Source organism: Scleropages formosus, chromosome 15 (genome assembly GCF_900964775.1).
Source record: "Scleropages formosus chromosome 15, fSclFor1.1, whole genome shotgun sequence".
Taxonomy (NCBI): Eukaryota; Metazoa; Chordata; class Actinopteri; order Osteoglossiformes; family Osteoglossidae; genus Scleropages; species Scleropages formosus.
This window is the reverse complement of record NC_041820.1, coordinates 4,713,563-4,730,337: the sequence shown is the minus strand read 5'-3', so window position 1 is coordinate 4,730,337 and position 16,775 is coordinate 4,713,563. Positions and strand designations below refer to the sequence as shown.

The 16,775-nt window shown below is 50.8% G+C and overlaps 1 protein-coding gene across 10 annotated transcripts in view; it reads left to right on the top strand.

The window, feature by feature from the left end:
- The window catches only part of myt1lb (myelin transcription factor 1-like, b), a 78,745-nt gene that overhangs the window by 35,749 nt on the left and 26,221 nt on the right, over nt 1–16,775 (top strand). For all 10 annotated transcript variants that reach the window (XM_018732986.2, XM_018733026.2, XM_018733044.2 and 7 more), the window contains 2 exons: nt 12,331–12,779; nt 14,733–15,773. In XM_018732986.2, coding sequence (XP_018588502.2) covers nt 12,331–12,779; nt 14,733–15,773 — 1,490 coding nt within the window. The remainder of the gene's footprint in view (nt 1–12,330; nt 12,780–14,732; nt 15,774–16,775) is intronic.

Here is a 16,775-nt window from a genome sequence, read left to right as displayed (position 1 = left end):
GAGAAGGTGGCATCATTAATATGTTAATTAGTCTTGCGCCGCATTTTGTGAGCGGGTGACTGATATCCTCTTCAGCCCACGGTTCACAAAAGCGGCGAACGCAACGCGGGTTCTTGAGCGGCGCAGTATTTACGCCACGACGTAAAGTACAGAGGCATCCAAACTGCGCGCGTGAATGGAAATGTTTGTAAATTTTTGCTTAAAAAAATGATTGTAAGGATAAGCTTCATTCATCACTGAAGTCCTTGTCTTTTTCTCTTCGCATTTAATGAGTCTGATATGAGCCCAGGTTCAGTACGACTTTGGCAATCTGGAATTTGTCGCTCATGGTAGGGGTAAGCGCCCTTCCTTGTCTTTAAAGCGCTCCCCTCAAGTCAGTCCACACACTTTTTCTCATAGTTGAGGTTTGGTAATTAAAACAGGACAACCAAAGTTTATTTTTTCACTTAATTAGGTCACACAGGTAGGACTGTCAGTTAAACGTGGTTAACAGGGTTGTCATTTACATTTACATTGAGGTTACTGGTGGTAGGTCAAGCAACTTGTAACGGGTTTGTTCGGTAGGATGGGTTACTGGTATCGAGTTTGTTACATAGGTTGGGCAACTGGTTACAGGTTTGTTGTCTGCATTGAGTTACCAAGCAACAGGTTTCCTAGGTTGAGTAATCAGCCACGGAGGTTTTTTTTATATTGAGGTGAATGTTGATAGAGTTCTATCATTTATATTGGGGTTAATGTAAAGTTTTTTCATTTAGACTGGAGTAACTGGTGAAAGATTTGTGGTTAACTTGTGGTGAACAGTCAGACAGGTCTCTTCTTTAGATACCTGGTAGCACGAATTTGCCGTTTACGTCAAAGTAACTGGTTATGGATTTATTATGCTGATTGAATAACTGAGAGCAGAGATTTGTCATTTTGATTGGGATGAGTGGCTAAAAGGGACTTTTTTTCCTTTTGGCTCACACTTTCCTCCATGGGTGACTTACAATTACTTGCCCGTTTATACAGCTGGGTAATTTTACTGGAGCAACTTTGGGTAAGTACCTCGCTCAAGAGTTCTGCAGCTGGAGGTGGGATTCAGATCTGTGGGTCCAAAGGCAGCAGCTGTAACCACTATGCTACCAGCTGTCCCATTCATAACCCTGTTTTACCGCGTTAACTGGTAACTGATCTGCACTTTTCTGCTGAAGAATACAGGTTTTAGCTGCAGAAAAGCCCATTCATTTACCTAGACACTAAACCCTAACCGTATAAATACATTAGGCAAAACTAAAAGGTGCTGCATGTAAGCAGCTTTAGATGAAAGTTATTTGTTGTGAACTCCTCTGAACTTTTCTGACATCCGGTATGTTGCAAAGGAGCGGGAGACAAATGCAAGAACGAAGAACCGGTATGAGGAGTCAAATGAATTCATCGCAGATTTAATAGAATTAGTCAATAGCCGTGCTGTTTCTTTTCAAATTTAGAATAAATGATGTTCATTCATATTCAGCTTTTTCGCCACCTAGAACTTCATGTTTTTCCAACAATTTATTATGCAAGAGATTATTTATTTAAAAAAAAAAAAAATCTGCTCAATTTCCATGTATGCCCTGTCAATTCACCGGAGCGTGAAATCCAACCAGCTTGAGGGTGAGCTTAATAATTACTCTCACTTGATGCCCGTTTGCTCTTTTAAAGATGATTGACAAATGTGCCTGCCGTGTCACGCGGTCAGCACGCCCCCCTAAATTGTTGTTGGGATTAGAGACGAATGCCTCCTTTGGTGGACCTCTGCTGTAGAGTAAGAGGAGATGATGAATTAGAAGCAAATTGAATGTAGGCGACGGGAGCGGTGGAGCGTCGTGGAGGGGCGATCGCCGTCGCGTTCGTGGTGGAGAGGCCCTTCCGGAAAACGGAGCTGACCCCCTACCCGCTTCGACGTAATGAGTTCTCATGCTGCCCAGATCCCCCTTCCCCCAAACCCATTCTGCTCCAAAGGTCGGCCACTATCCGGAAACCGGCGTCGGCCTGCGACGGCACGGTGCTCAAGTGGGCCACGGGCCGAGAGGTGTGAAGAGTCAGGCCGCGCCACGGAAGAGCACTAGAGTTGAAAAGAGAGGCCAGGCTCTTCAGCTCAAGAGTGGAAGAGAGAAAGAGAAACCTGCCCAGGCTCTCCAAATTGAGCTCTCCACGCCCGTGACCACAGTCCTCGTGGAAACACTAGACCCAACCCGTTCGTCTCGGCGGAAGAAAGGCTTTGCTGTAAAAAAAACAGAAGATTCGGTATGACCTGCCATTAGCATAGTTCTTTAACCCCTGGAGCGCATCTACTGAACATGTTTGCTGCTGAAAAAAGGTTTTCCATTTGGACGTGTCCAGAACTTGGACCTTTCGCTGTCCCGGAAGAGCGATCGCCGTAGCTCGTTCTGGGACCCATGGGGTTTCGGGGGGAGGAGGATCAGATTGGAGCTCTCGCACCGGCACGCTCCATTCCTCTCCGTCCGCTCTGGAAAGGTCAGACCTGTACACCCCAATTAGAAGGGAGTTTGCTTGGGGTGAGTCAAGATCTCAGCGGAGACCGTGGACTGCAGCCTCCCACAGCATCACCCGGTGCTTCAACCTTTGGGATGACAAACCCCATGTATGCGGGGCTTCATTCTTCACTGGTGGAAGCCTGAGAACAAAGAAATAGGTTCCAATGCAGAGCTAATAATACGATTTTGACATTCCTGTAAACTGGCACCCACTGATATATCATGACCTCAAAAATCATGACTTCTCAAATTTTGGTACCTTACCTTAGAGAATCCTTATGAACACTGGCATTTAAATGTGCAGATTACCTTCCCTTGTACCATATTTTACACCGTATGTACCATATAGTGTAAAGTATAGCTGTATGTACGAGTCCCGTTTCTTCATGCATGATCATCGACCACTTGTTGGAAACACCGGTTATGAGGCAGGGTACACCCTGAATACGATGGGTTGGCCTGTGGTTCACAATTCAGTCACACACACTCATTCACTAACACACACGTTACAAACAATTTTGAGCTGCCAGTTCACGTGCAACTGTGGGAGGAAACCAGAGCACCCAGAAGAAGCCCACGTGAACATGGCTCGAATGCAAACTCCACACAGATTGAGCAAGATCTGAACATCCCGATTCAGTTCTCATTAGAAACTCACTTAGGACATCCCTTGGCGTCAACGCGTCCACGTGCACCTTGCGTAACTTTGAGAAGGTGCCATAACTGCTAAATGTATCATCATTAATACGACCCTCAAAAACTGTTATGGGCTGTAGCATAATGTTATCATGCTGACCTCTTGTGTCAGTTGAGAAGGCAAATTAAAATTCCTCCATTTTCTCATGGTGGTTAGTAGTCAATCAGATGATCTTCAAGATTAGACTCTTTCCGAAAATTTGGTCGGTCTGTCACTTAATCTCGCTGAAATATGTCTATATATAGATACAAAATCCAGTCTTTTGTGGCGTACACATGCTGCAATTCGCCTTTTTTTTGCATTTGCCTTTGTTTCCAACTCGAATACATCACGGAATGACGGCAATTAAAGCGATTGAGACAGAAACGGCCCCGCTTATTAAGTTTAAAGCAAAAATTATTGACATTTCATGGCTTATTTCTCCATATTTGTATTGGTTTCCCCTTTATTTTTCCATTTGGCACGGCAGCCCATGCGGGCTTGATTGCCATGGCTACAGCTGGGGGTGAATAATTGCCTGTCTTCACGGGAGCGTGTTCTGGAGCTGAAGTCATTTGGATTCTGCCGACAGCCCCGGGGCTGTATTATTCATGCATTGACAGATAGCACTCACTAAAAGCGCTGGATCGGAGCCAGGAGCCGCCAGGGCGAGAGCCCGCCGCCGCACCTTTCCCCCCCACCCCCCGTCCCCCACCTGCTCTGTGGCCCCGCCCACCTCCACCCTTCCTCAGTTTCCCCTCAGAGATCCAGATAAAGAGACCTTAATCAAAATCTGACCCAGCCTGACACCCCGTGCGGTACCCCCCACCCTCGAGGCCCCTTTGCCATCAGCCCCCCTCTGGGTAAAAATCTGTTGTGGAAACAAAGCTCTCTGCACTCCATTGCAAAAAAAAAAAATAAATATATATATATATACACACACACACACACACGCACACATACATACATACATACATAAAAGTATATATTACAAGACAATATGGAGCTCCTGCAACCGGGGGGGGACGGAGGATCTGTTCAGGAAATGGCGGCCCGCTCGCTGGGGTTCGGACGCCCCTCGGTGCGGGCTGCTCGTCGGCGGCCGCTGGAGACAGTGCCGCTCTGCCTTTTGTTAATTAATTTAATCATTTAGGGTGAGCGAATGGGCTGCTCCTTTTATTTTTGTGCAGTCGTGCTCATTAAGGCTGCAGAAGTGGCGACTGCATGGGGTCCCTCCCTCCATCTCCATCGCTCTCTCTCTCTCTCTCTCTCTCTCTCTCTCGCTCGCTCGCTCTCCCCCCCTTCCCTCTCTCTCTCGGCTATAAACTTGAACAGGACCGCTCAGATCCTGGGCCGAGAGGAACTGCGAATGAAGCTCACCCTCTTCATAAGGCATGCCATACAATAATATCTGAGAAATACACACGTCCTGTAATAAACACCCGCTTCAGCATTTTCCTTTTTTCTCCCCTTTCTTTTAAATCCGTTCCCTTTTCCGTGACGTGCTGACTACCTTTGGATGTTACGGCGTCTGATAAACAGGTGGTGTTTATGCCCTCGCCTGCCTCCGCCACCCCCTCCCACCCCCTTCCCCGAAGGGAGGGCTTCAAAGAGAATAGAAGATCATGTGTGGCGAGTGCCAGCCTTGCCCAGCGTCTGCGGGGCACCTCCAGCTGGGCGCACCGCGACCCCTGACCCCGGCACCCCGCGGCCGCCCCCCCCCCAACCCGGCCGCACGCAGCTGCCAAGTGCATCACGTCAGTGTTGTCGCCGCTGGTTTGTCTCTTCCTCTCAGCACCCCCATCGGAAGACTTCAAACGAACGTGTGTGGCGTTTCCTGCGCAGGGAATATGCGATTCCCTCGAATAAACAAGTAAACAGAAAGCCTGGCTCATGCTAATATATGGGGTGGATCTCGGAATGGACTGCAAGAACCCCCCCCCCCCCACCCCCACCTTCCACCCTCACCCCACCCGACGCTTTTCGTTGAGGACCGAAACCCTGGAACTGCCTTTTTTTTCCCCCTTTTCAATGCTTTCAGTATTATTTACACAAGAAGGTTAAAACGAACGACGGACCAGGACGAACCCCGTGGTCAGTTCTGCTGGACATTTGCATTTATCCATTTAGCTGACGCTTTCATCCAAAGCAACGTACAATGTTCAGCTGCCAACAATTATTTACCCATTTATACAACCAGGTAATTTTTCTTTACTGGGGTAATTTAGGGTGAATAGCTTACTAAATGGTGCTACAGCCAGAGGTGGGATTTGCACCTGTGACCTTTGGGAGCTAAAGGCAACAGCTCTGACCACTGCACTGTGTCCCATCCTTTGTGGACACAGCTGTACTGCTCAAATATTGTATTTCGTTAAACGGATCAGACTTGTCTCGAGGGTACAACAGCGGTTCATGTCCTGGGATCTGAATTTGGGATCAAGGGTTTGGTCTCTAGCCTATTGTGTAGTGTGGCTGTAACCCCTCGGTGCTCATTCTATACATACCCTCATGCACCCATCCACTGTCAGTAACTGCATGTCCAGAGTCTATTCTGGAAGCCCGGGGGGTGAAGGAAGGTACCCCCTGGATGGGACACCAATCCATCGCAGTCTGTCGCAACACATACAGTACCATACAGTACCTCCGCCGTTAGCTGATCGCGGAGATCACGCTCAGCACTTTGACATGCCGTATTGTTCCTTACGCTCTTCCTCTCCTTCCGCTGACACATTCTGCGCGTTGCCGCGGAGACCGAGGCAACGGTGTGGAACAGTTGCTCCGCGCCACTAAACACTTTACCGCAGGGTTGTGAGTTTGAATCCAGCTGTTACTCTCCATGTGAGCGTAATGTTCCTTAATTGCCGCCGTTAAGACGCAGCCTCAGACACGCAGGCTGCGCGCCTGTCGCCGTGGATACGGGGTGTGTGCCGGACGAACCGGGGAGGTCGATTATACAATATGGGTAGAGCGGGAAATGATGCAATAAGGGGTGTTTTATGTCCTCTGCGCCGGCGTCCCTCACGGGCGTAGCTGTTCTGTCCTCCACGTGCGGTTCGCCGACAGCAGCGGGACTTCGGTCGTCCTTCCCCGCGTGGGGCGCCGTCCCTACAGCCTGCTGGCATCCTCCGCTGTGGCCAGACACGCTGACGGGAGGAACCTGGGAACGGGAGCTGTCTGCGCCTGATCCGCAGCTGCTGCAGGAAGCAGAGATCTCCCCCCCCCAACCCCCACCCCCCACCCCCCTTGGCTCATTGATATTCATCCAGATTTTCGCTCTCGCTGCGGCGGCCAGGAAGGCGCGTCCGCGCTGCGAGCGCTGTCTGTCAGACAAGGCTCATTTGGTTTGTGTTGTGCGTTCCCTCCTTCGCCGTGTTATCGCACACGGGCCCTGAAAGTCAGTGAAAACGCGGCACGGTGCCTGCTGTGTGTGCGTGCGCGTGCGTGCGCGCGTGTCTTTGTATCCTACGGTGGATAGTGTTTAATTTTTATGGCAGAGTACAGTCTGTGATCCGTGGAAAAATTATGCACAAAAACAAGCGTTTTGATTATATTCGGGAGCCTTTTGGCACGGATCGCGTTCGTTCCGTTCCGCGGTGAAAGGATTTGAACCGTGGGCCGAGGCCTTTTTCCCTGGTAGCGAGGGAAGGCCCGAAGTGCCGCAGCAGGGCTACCCTCCCACCGAACAGGAGCTCCTTTGTTCGCATCTTCAGCGGAGTCATGATGGTGTGGCGGCGTGCGTGCGTGCATTTGAATGCGCGTGCAAGCGCGCGCGCATGTTTGTTTTGGCGGGGGGGGGGGGGGGGTCGGAGGGAGAGGACAGAAGCCGTCTGTCAGATTTAAAATCATTTCGCTCTCCGACTGGCACCCTGCCTGCTTTCGCGAGGCGGGCAAAATCCCTCTTGATTTCTGGAGGATATCACCATGGCGACGGCGCTCCTCCGCACGCGTGCCTATGGATGGTGCCGGATGGCGTCGCGCCCCGGTGCCGTGTGGAGACGTGGCTCCGCCGCCGCCGCCGTCGGAGAGCCGCGGCAGACACCGCATGCCCCGATTTAGGGCCTCTTATGTAAGGTTGGGTTCTATTTTGGGGTTTAACATTGAGAAGGAGAAACGCGCGCGCGCGCGCACACACACACACAGACATGCACACACACCCTTTGCTCCCCAATTAAGCACTTTTCATCACGACTGCTGTCCGTAGTGCTTTTCCAAAAATGAGACCAACATGTCTGCGTCCTTCTGTGGTTAACAAAAAAAAAAATCATGGGAGCGGTGCCATTACAGACACACACACACACACACACACACACGCACACGCACGCACAATGCTTGCAGTAGTCCTCTGATTTAAATGGCACTTAATTACCTGTGGAATTTTAATTGCTTGGCCCAGCAAGTGGGATGCGCTGGAGCATCCAAGGTCGCGGCGTGACAGGCGTGCGGTGGGGGTGGGGGTTGTGGTGTGTGTGTGTGTGCGGGGGGGTGACGGCAGGCTGGAGGCCAAGCAGCGCCTACGTACGGCTCGCCGACCCGGGGTGCGGCGCATTCGACGGGAGCCGCGAGCGCTCGTTTACGCCAACGGAAATATCCTCCCGGCACTGGTGTCGGTGGTGAAGGGGGGGAGGACGCACGCACCGCGTGTTCAAGGCGCCGGTCTTCTGAGCGGACAGATAGACGCGGCGCTTCCAGCTCTCGGCTGGTACACGGCAGATAAGCGCGCGTGTGACGTGCCGTTATTAGCGAGGGAGCTCGGCTTCGCGCTCGTAAACACAGGCAAGTGGAATCGCGCAGTGTCTCCGCGTTCGCCGCACCACGGGGGCCTCCTTTGCTCGATAAGGAGCGCTCTTAAATCCCCTCCGCCCAAACAGAGGGGGTGGGATGTGCAAACGCCCCCCCGCCCCCCACACACGGCTGCCTGCAGTCCTGAGGGACCAGCCCTTGATTTATATGGAGAGCGCCGGACTGCAGCTGGATGAGTGGCATTTTAATGTGCTTTCGAGATGTTTGGTCACAAACGCTATTGATCACCGGCCGACCACCCTGGAGGGACAGGCGCGGGTGGGGGTGGTGGGGGGGGGCGAGGCTGTCAGGCCGGGACGGCCCTTTGGGGGGGGGGACGGGACTCGGATTAATGAAACGATGCAGCGGCACTGGGGTCGGGCTGTGAAATAATCCCAGTCTTGAGGGAACCGGGCTGCCGCTCCGCAGTGCACCGACTGAAGGATCCTGGGTAATTTGGGTCTGAACTGCAGTGTGGTGAAGCTGCCCGCCAGCACTCTTGACTGTAAGGTTGTTAACATACACACACGCACGTGCACACACACTCGGGCCCATATTGAGGAGGGGAGGAAGTCATCATCTCGCTGCTGGATGGTTCGCCCTCACGGCGCCGAGAGCTACGAGAACAAGGTGCCACTTCCTTCCTGCCATTATCAGCCCTTTAAATGTCAACATCTGCAGCTCTCTCTTGATGAGGGTGTCATGCAACGCAAAACGACAATGAAAACCGATAAACGTGGCCCGAAACACAGATCCTCTCCTCCCTTTGTGCCCTCGTACCCTGACCGCTACGGACCGACAGGGCCGCGATAGACCCGCCTACGTCGATGGCTCTTCTCCATATATCAAGGTTGAGAGCAGTCGATAATCTATATGAGCCTGATGAGGGATGTCAGAGCCTGTTCTCCAGATGAATCGTGTTTCAGACCATTGTCGGCCAAGGGGACTTTCGGAACGCCTCCAGAATTACTGACGGCTAGCGAGTCTTCTTCGTCGCCCCTTGTCATGGGCACTTCTTTCCATCTCTGAGCACAAGTGATGCCAATGCTGCTAAAAACTGCTGTGGGTGGGGGGTTGGAGGCGGCTGTTGTTCCTCACCCATCGGAACAGAGATCTAGATCATTTCACAGCTGGCGGAGTCTTAACTGAGCATTAGGAGACGAGCGTTTGTGCTGTCGGCAGGTTCGGGGAAGGGACGTCCTTCGAAACTCGCGTCTCACGCGGTTACCGCGTTACGCCGCACCAAACCCCCTTTGTTTTCCACTCTGCATTTTTTATCGTGATTTATCTCTGCTCCGCTTGTCTGCAGGGTTGTGGCACAGGGACAGTTTGGGTGCGAGACGAGCGCCGTTCTATTTCAGCGTTATCGGCCCGACACGGTGCAATTAATCACATTTGGCCCTCGTGAACGATTTGTGTCCACGGAGCCCATGTGCGAGCTCTCCATCACTATCTGCCTTCGTGTCCCCGTTGCTAGTTAAGAACGCAAACTTGAATGTTGGTGGTCAAGGAAATGGACCAAGATATATACACACACACATTGTCTGAACCGCTTGTCCTATACGGGGTCGCGGGGAACCAGAGCCTAACCCGGCAACTCAGGCCGTAAGGCTGGAGGGGGAGGGGACACACCCAGGACAGGACGCCAGTCCATCACAAGGTACCCCAAGCGGGACTCGAACCGCAGACCCACGGGAGAGCAGGACCCGATCCAACCCACTGCGCCCTCCTGGACCAAGATAGACTATCTTATTTATTTATTTATTTATTTATTTATCTATCATTAAATTAGTTTTATGAACAGCACTGGGAACACAGCAACATAGAGACACTGAGGAATCGCAGATATATCCACATACATAGAGACAAGGGAATAAGGTCAATATCTTGCAATATTTCCCAGGTATGATCACATAACACTACGTAATAAGTTCCAGAAGGGTGTCCAGACATTCCAGGATTTCTCTGAATTGTCAGTGCTCACCTGTTACCTGTTCAAGACCATGTTGGACCCCGCTTAAATTTTAACTCGTGAAAATGGATAAAATTGTGAGATACTCTGGAGAAAAGTCAGCAAGAAAATGATAATATATTGACTATGGAATATACTTCTTGACATATTCCAGTTGTGTAGTAGGGTTGTCGGAGAACAAGACACATGAGAGCTTGTTTGCCTGTGAGGTGTGACTGGAGATGAAGCCGATTTTATTAAAAATGTACTCCGGTTAAATGACTTCAACACAGCGCACCGCCAGCTCTGCCCGTGGTCATTTGAGTTGGCTTGGATTTCATTTCATTTATTTATACACACATCGCAATATTGCCGCTTCTCACTTTGGCAGTGGACACCCTATTACGGGGGGGGGGTCTGTGTGCGTATAAAGTTGTATTAATTGTTGCAAAACGATTTGCAGCAAATGGTTGCTCGGCGCTTATTGCCAAATTCTTTCAAAAACATGGACACCGCGGTAAAGAATGTAAATGACCGTGGTTCGCTAGTTCTCTGTGTTTTGGATACACTGTTTGAATGTATCAAAATGGGATAACGCCTTTATTACTACATAAGTGAGATAAAAATTAAACTACAATCTGCCACATTGGATCAATGTTTTTCCCAGGAAGCATAATAATGCACATTTATGCTACATTTTCTCATGACTGTATATTACCAAAAATACTTGCTTCTGTATTTACGCACGTACGGGGGCATCAAAAAGTACAGTAATTTTTAATGTTAACTGTGCCTTGACATGAAATAACTGTGGTCTCATCGAAAAGCGAGCACTTGAGATGTGTAGAGCTGAAAAAAAATGCTTGAAAAAACTTCAAGGTTTAGCATAGTTATTTAGACTAAAAATTCACTTATTAAAACTGACTTGTCACTTTTCGAGGGTTCAAAAATAGAGCGCATCTGAAATTATTTAAATGCATGTTTGGTCAAAATCAATACTGGATAAAATCCAGTTTATCCAGTCAAACACATCTATTTTTGTCAAACATAAAAATAGATTTTTATTCATTCACTCAACTGTAAGAAATCTTCATGTAAAAATGTTACTTTTTAATTCATGTGAAATTGTCTACTGCTAAATATTGTATTATCTGCCTCTAGAAGACTGCCTCCTTATTATAGAGGTCACCAGCAAATGCTTCATTTACACATATTTTCACTCTTCTGAAAGATCCGCTGGGCAAAAATGGATTAGTATGGTATAGTACAGCAGTCGGCCCATGTTGAATGTTTGGCTCCGACCGATGACTGATGTGAACTTGACGGTCGAGGTTATTGTCGTTCCGCATGCTCAGTGTTGCAGAGTTCTGTTTCAAGACCGTTGTCTGCATTCGTGACCGTGTCCGCCCATTGCAGAGCCCTTCGCTGTCTCGTCTGTTTCAAGTGCTAGACTGGGCTCCTTAGCCACTTTTTCACCTTTCCCAATGTCAGCTCACCCTCTCACTCGCTAACTTTGCCTAATCACTTGCTCGTGTGACATCCGCAGTGGTCCGGAGCCTATCCCTAAAGCAAAGAGCACAAGGCTAAGTAGGATATACCTTGCATGAGACACCAGCCCACCTCGGCAATTTCGGTTTCATTTAATTTGTTTCTGTGAAGAGCTCTTGTCAACAGCGTGATGTACAGCTGTGAACAACTGAGCACCTACCGAAGTCGCGGAAGAAAAAAATGAGGCGGACAAAGATAAGCCTGCAGTCAGTACATATGCAAGCCAACTGGCAGCTGTGGAGAGGAAAACAAAAAACTCCCAGACCAAAGAAATTGGAGAAAAGTAAACATCTGGAAGTCCAAGAACCAGTGTCTGCCCACCACTGCTGGGCATCCTGATGTGATCACAGAGGGCCTGTGTTGGGAGAAAGGGTGTCAGGGAAGTTAGAGGTCATGATTCATGAGCCACAGTTTCCCTTCCCTTGTTCACATTTGCTTCCTCCTCCGTTGCTAATGGTTCCTTCTGTTTTCTAAGTTGCCTTTCAAAGTCCATGTTTATAATAATTATAGAGAAGCTGAAATGGCATCATGGGTTCCAGGTGGTGCGGTGGTTGGTGCCGCCGCCTGTTGTCGTGGAAGTCCCAGGTTTGAATCCCGCCTTCTGTTATAGTACCTTTTGTCAAGGTACTTAGCCTGAATTGTTCCCATATAAATGACCCACCTGTGCGAATGAGCTTTGTGCTCATTTTCACACTAGATGCCACACAAAGTTTTTGTTGGCTCCCAGGTGGCAGCGGGTTGGTTTTTGAATAGCTGCAGTTCCTGGTATACAACCTTGGCACTGGGTGTGAGTCAGAGCTATGGCTTTATGGTACACGGGTAAGGTCATTAACCGTTGGGCCCTTATATCTCTTCTGCAGTGTCTACGGCTGCCCTCTAGCCAAAAAGAGGAAAACACTGGAGAAGCAGTCCCAGGGACCCCCGTCCAAGAAGGGGCCCTTCCTGGCCCGCCTGGACAACTCCTCTATGGACGAGTGCTACGAGAGTGACGGCACGGAGGAGATGGATGAGAAGGAAGAGGAAGAGGAGGAGGAGGAGGAGGACATGGAGGAGGAGGAAGACGAGGAGGAGGTGGAGGAGGAGGAGGAGGAGGTAGAGGAAGTGGAGGAAGAGGAGTATTCGGAGGACAACGAGGAACATGGGGAACCGGAGGAAGGAGAGGTGGAGCAGGGTGAGGGAGAGGAGCTGCTGGAGCAGGAGGAGGGAGTGGAGGAGGAGGAAGGAGATGAGGAAGAGGAGGTTGACGAGGAGGAGGAAGGAGAGGAGGATGAGGAAGAGGAAGACTACGAAGAACAGGGTCAGGAGCAAGGTGAGTGCAGGCGTCCTCGGAGCTGGTGTCAGTGCTTCTGCTGTATCTGCTTGCCTTCCCAAGTCATTCAAGCTCTTTTGAAACCCAAAATAATTTATCTAATGAAAGGGCTTGTCTGACTTTTGTGCCATTCCAAACATTTGAACCTTGGCATGAAAAGAAAACCTTCCGAGACCCACCGCGGTCTGAATCGGAAGAGGAATTTATTTCAGCTCCGATTAGCGCGGACTAGGTGAGGAGTGAGAGGCATTTTAAAAAGGACCTTTGAGGTCAGGTGGAAATTGGATGCCGTCGGTCGTATTACGGAGCGCCGCGTGCTTTTGGCTTTCTTCTCGCAGATTCTATCTTCGGGCCCGTCCTTCTAGGTGAGGGGTTCCTAACCTGTGGTGCACGGTTCCCCTGAGGCTCTGTGTATAGAACTCGGGGAGCCCATGAAGCACAGACGTGCTTTGAAAACAGCGCTAACTGAAGAAGAAATAAATATAAATTTAATGGATATTACTGTACTTTTTAACCTATGATAATTGCATTAGAAGGTAAAAAAGCTGTATGGTGGTGAGTACAATTTTTCAGCAAAATTTATTTATGGACATCTTTCTAGGCAAAGTTCCTTGGCTTTCATCTCATCCCTGAAGGGGTCTTTGGCCTAGAAAAGGTTAAGAGGCTCCTCGATAGATCTGGAACGCAGAATTTACCTCGTTGCAGATGCTCTCCTTCGCTGTGTGTCGGTTGAGGTCCCCCAGACGCAATGGGCTCCCAAGTCCGCCAATGTAATTCGATCACTCTCTGCCCTATGGAACAGATCACTGTATAGTTGTATCACAACACATTGAATCGGATTTATTATTGCAGATATTGTAGAAAATGGCTAAGCAACGTGGAACCGTACTGCCCATAGGTTGACTTTACAGGAGTCCGGAGGACCAGCGTTTAAAGGCAAGAATCATACCCTCGGTGCAACAATACTGCTTTTTTGCTGGAGTATGTGGCATTCAGATATCAATCTGTAACAATATGATGGTTGTGGAATGCTTCCCTGTTTTCGGCGTCGCCAAATTGTGTTGAATTGTGCTCCACAGTACAGTCCGGCTAATCCACTCACGGGAGAGCTATAATCTCTCTATTGCACCTTCAATCTGTTTCGCCTCCCTATTCCTTTTGTGTCCCTTGATTGCTCTTCAAATTGCTTTTCTGAGCCACTTTTCAGGACGCCAGAATTAAACCTGCGGCTCGCGACGGAGCGGGGGGTCTTCTCCGCGTCTCATGCATGGCCTGCTCCGCAGAAACACGTGCCCAATCAGTCGTGACCACTCGTACGCTCGTCCGCCGCTCGTTCATCTCGCCTCTCGAAAGGCACTTTGGTGCTCGGAATTAACCTCATCTTTGCTCAGAATCTTTTAGCGGTGTTAATGCAATAATTACAGATGCGTGTTGAAGCCCTTTCCAATGCTGCTGCTCTTTTTTGACTTTACGTGTCGGTGAAGCATTAGTGTTTGGGAGTCCAGAGGGCTTCCCTGGAAACGGTACAAGAGCGCTTGTGAGTTCAGCAGTGACAGTGGGACTGCTCCAAGTGCCCTTTTTACCTGATTGTCTTCGTCAGACAGACAAATTTCCTATCCAGATCATAATGTGGTGTGATTCAGGAGCCACAGTCCGCTTTCTGGAAATTGCATTCCACCGCTGTTCGCTGGAGCAGGTATCCGGATGTGAGAGATAACCACGGTTTTACAGAAAACGTCTTGCAAGCCTTCTAGCTCTTGCTCTTGCTCTTTCGGGCAGCTAACGGTTGCTAAAGGCATGGAGCTACGTGATATTTGACAGTGAAATGTGAGACTATTCTTAGAAGCACATGAACATGGGGGGATCGTGCAGGCTAGCTGCCAGGAACCCAGTTTTCTCGGAAAACAGAGTAAAAGGAAATGAAATTAATCAGCGCCCTTCCTTCCCTGGCAGAGGACGATCAGATGAACGGCGGATATCCGAAGATCGGGCAGGTGGCAGAGAAGGACGACAACAACAACACGGACGAGTACGAGAACTACGACGAGCTGGTGGCCAAGTCGTTGCTGAACCTGGGCAAGATCGCCGAGGACGCGGCCTACCGCGCCATGACGGAGTCCGAGATGAACAGCAGCTCGTCTAACAGTGCCGAGGAGGAGGACGACGACGAGGAGAACACAAAGGCGGCGCGGAAGGGCGAGCTGAGCCTGGACGTGGACAGTGACGTCGTGCGGGAGACCGTGGACTCCCTTAAGCTACTGGCGCAGGGGCACGGTGCCGTGTTGTCGGAGAACCTCAATGGACAGGGCTATGTGGACGGCTGCACGGGCGAGGGCGGAGATGGGGGCGGCGGTGGGGTCGGGGCCGCGCAGGGCAAGCTTGCCAGCAACGGCCAGGCAGAGGAGAACGATGAGGAAGTGTGTCTTAGCAGCCTAGAGTGTCTGCGGAATCAGTGCTTCGACCTGGCGCGCAAGCTCAGCGAGACACAGCCGGCAGAGCGCTCGAGCCACTTGCAGCTCTCGACCCCGGTGCAGTCGCTCCAGGAGCTGCAGAACCAGATCGAGTCACAGCATCACCAGCAGCCCAGCTATGCCTCCTGCCAGCAGAGCCTGGGGGATCGACGGGTGCTGGAGCGCAACTACTCGGACATGGTGAACCTGATGAAGCTGGAGGAGCAGCTAAGCCCCGGGTCCAAGGCCTTCTCCAGCTGCGCCCGAGAGGGTGGCTTCCACGAGCGCGATGAAGACACCGCTTCTGTGGCTTCTGACCGTTCCGAGGAGGTGTTCGACATGACTAAGGGCAACCTTTCCCTGCTGGAGAAGGCCATAGCGCTGGAGTCGGAACGGGCCCGCGCAATGCACGACAGGATGGGCACGGACATGTCCGGCCGGGACGCTCTGCGGCTGCAAGACGAGCACGGCTCCAGGCAGAGCTGTGCCGAGGAGAGCAAGTCACGTCTCCAAGACGCCATGAAGAAGCCATACTACCCGAAAGGTAAGGATCGGGTCATAGGTTGTGGTACCCGGGGCATGCGGCAGCTGATCTCAGCAACTCCCTGCCTGTGCTGTGTTGAAGGTTCGTCCTTAAGGGAGGGCCCTAAAGCCACATGATTATTTGACACAGGAAGGAATTAATTTTGACACTTTCCCATTAATCCTGGAAGTAATGCACAGGGGTTTAGGCTTCGCGTAGACAAGGAAACTCCTCCCGCCACCACTCATCGCTCGGCCTGCCCGATCGGGAAGCTTTGCTGCTTTCCCTGCTCTTTGCATGCTGGGCGGGAGCCTTGCCGTGACCCCAGGATGTGCTCTTCAAGCCAATTTGATAGCCTGCTTCCTTGGCCGTGGCAGCGGCGGATCAAGTGATTAAAATGGGCCGTCGAGGCAACATCAGAGGCTCAGCCTGTGATTCATGAGTAATGGCAAATCTCGCTTCCCGTCAGGATGGCAGATCTCGTCCCCAAAATGCAACAGCGCTCACTGGGCTATTTTTAGGCCCGGGGAAGGCTTAGCGGGAGAAGACATTCGTCACTGCTGCGGAAGCTGTAGTTTAGGGAAATACTTGTCAATCTTTTGGCAGCACTTGTGCAGAAAGCAAAAGCAACCCGACATGCTACTGCACCCATAATGGATCTGCAGGAATTTGCCTCTAGTGAGCGGAGAGTGTGAGCGAACTGCAGGCTGCGCTGATGTGCGAAGCGTGCGATTCTGCGGGGAGGAACAAGGTCCGCAGGCCACCGAGGCCCGGTGATCCAAGGGAAGGGAGTCAGCTGTGACAGCGGGGGCAGTGAAGGACGCCGGCAGTTTGTGTTACCAAGGTGGAAATTCTCAGTGTCCTCCCCTCCTCCTCCCCGCTCACACACACACAGGCATCTCGGCTGCTGTGCCTGCAGTGTTAGTCCTGGGTGCTGATGTTCGTTATCACCTAACCGTGTGACAGCCAGGGTAGCGTGACCGTAATTTTAATTACGTGGGGAATCCGTGACAGGTCCTCTGG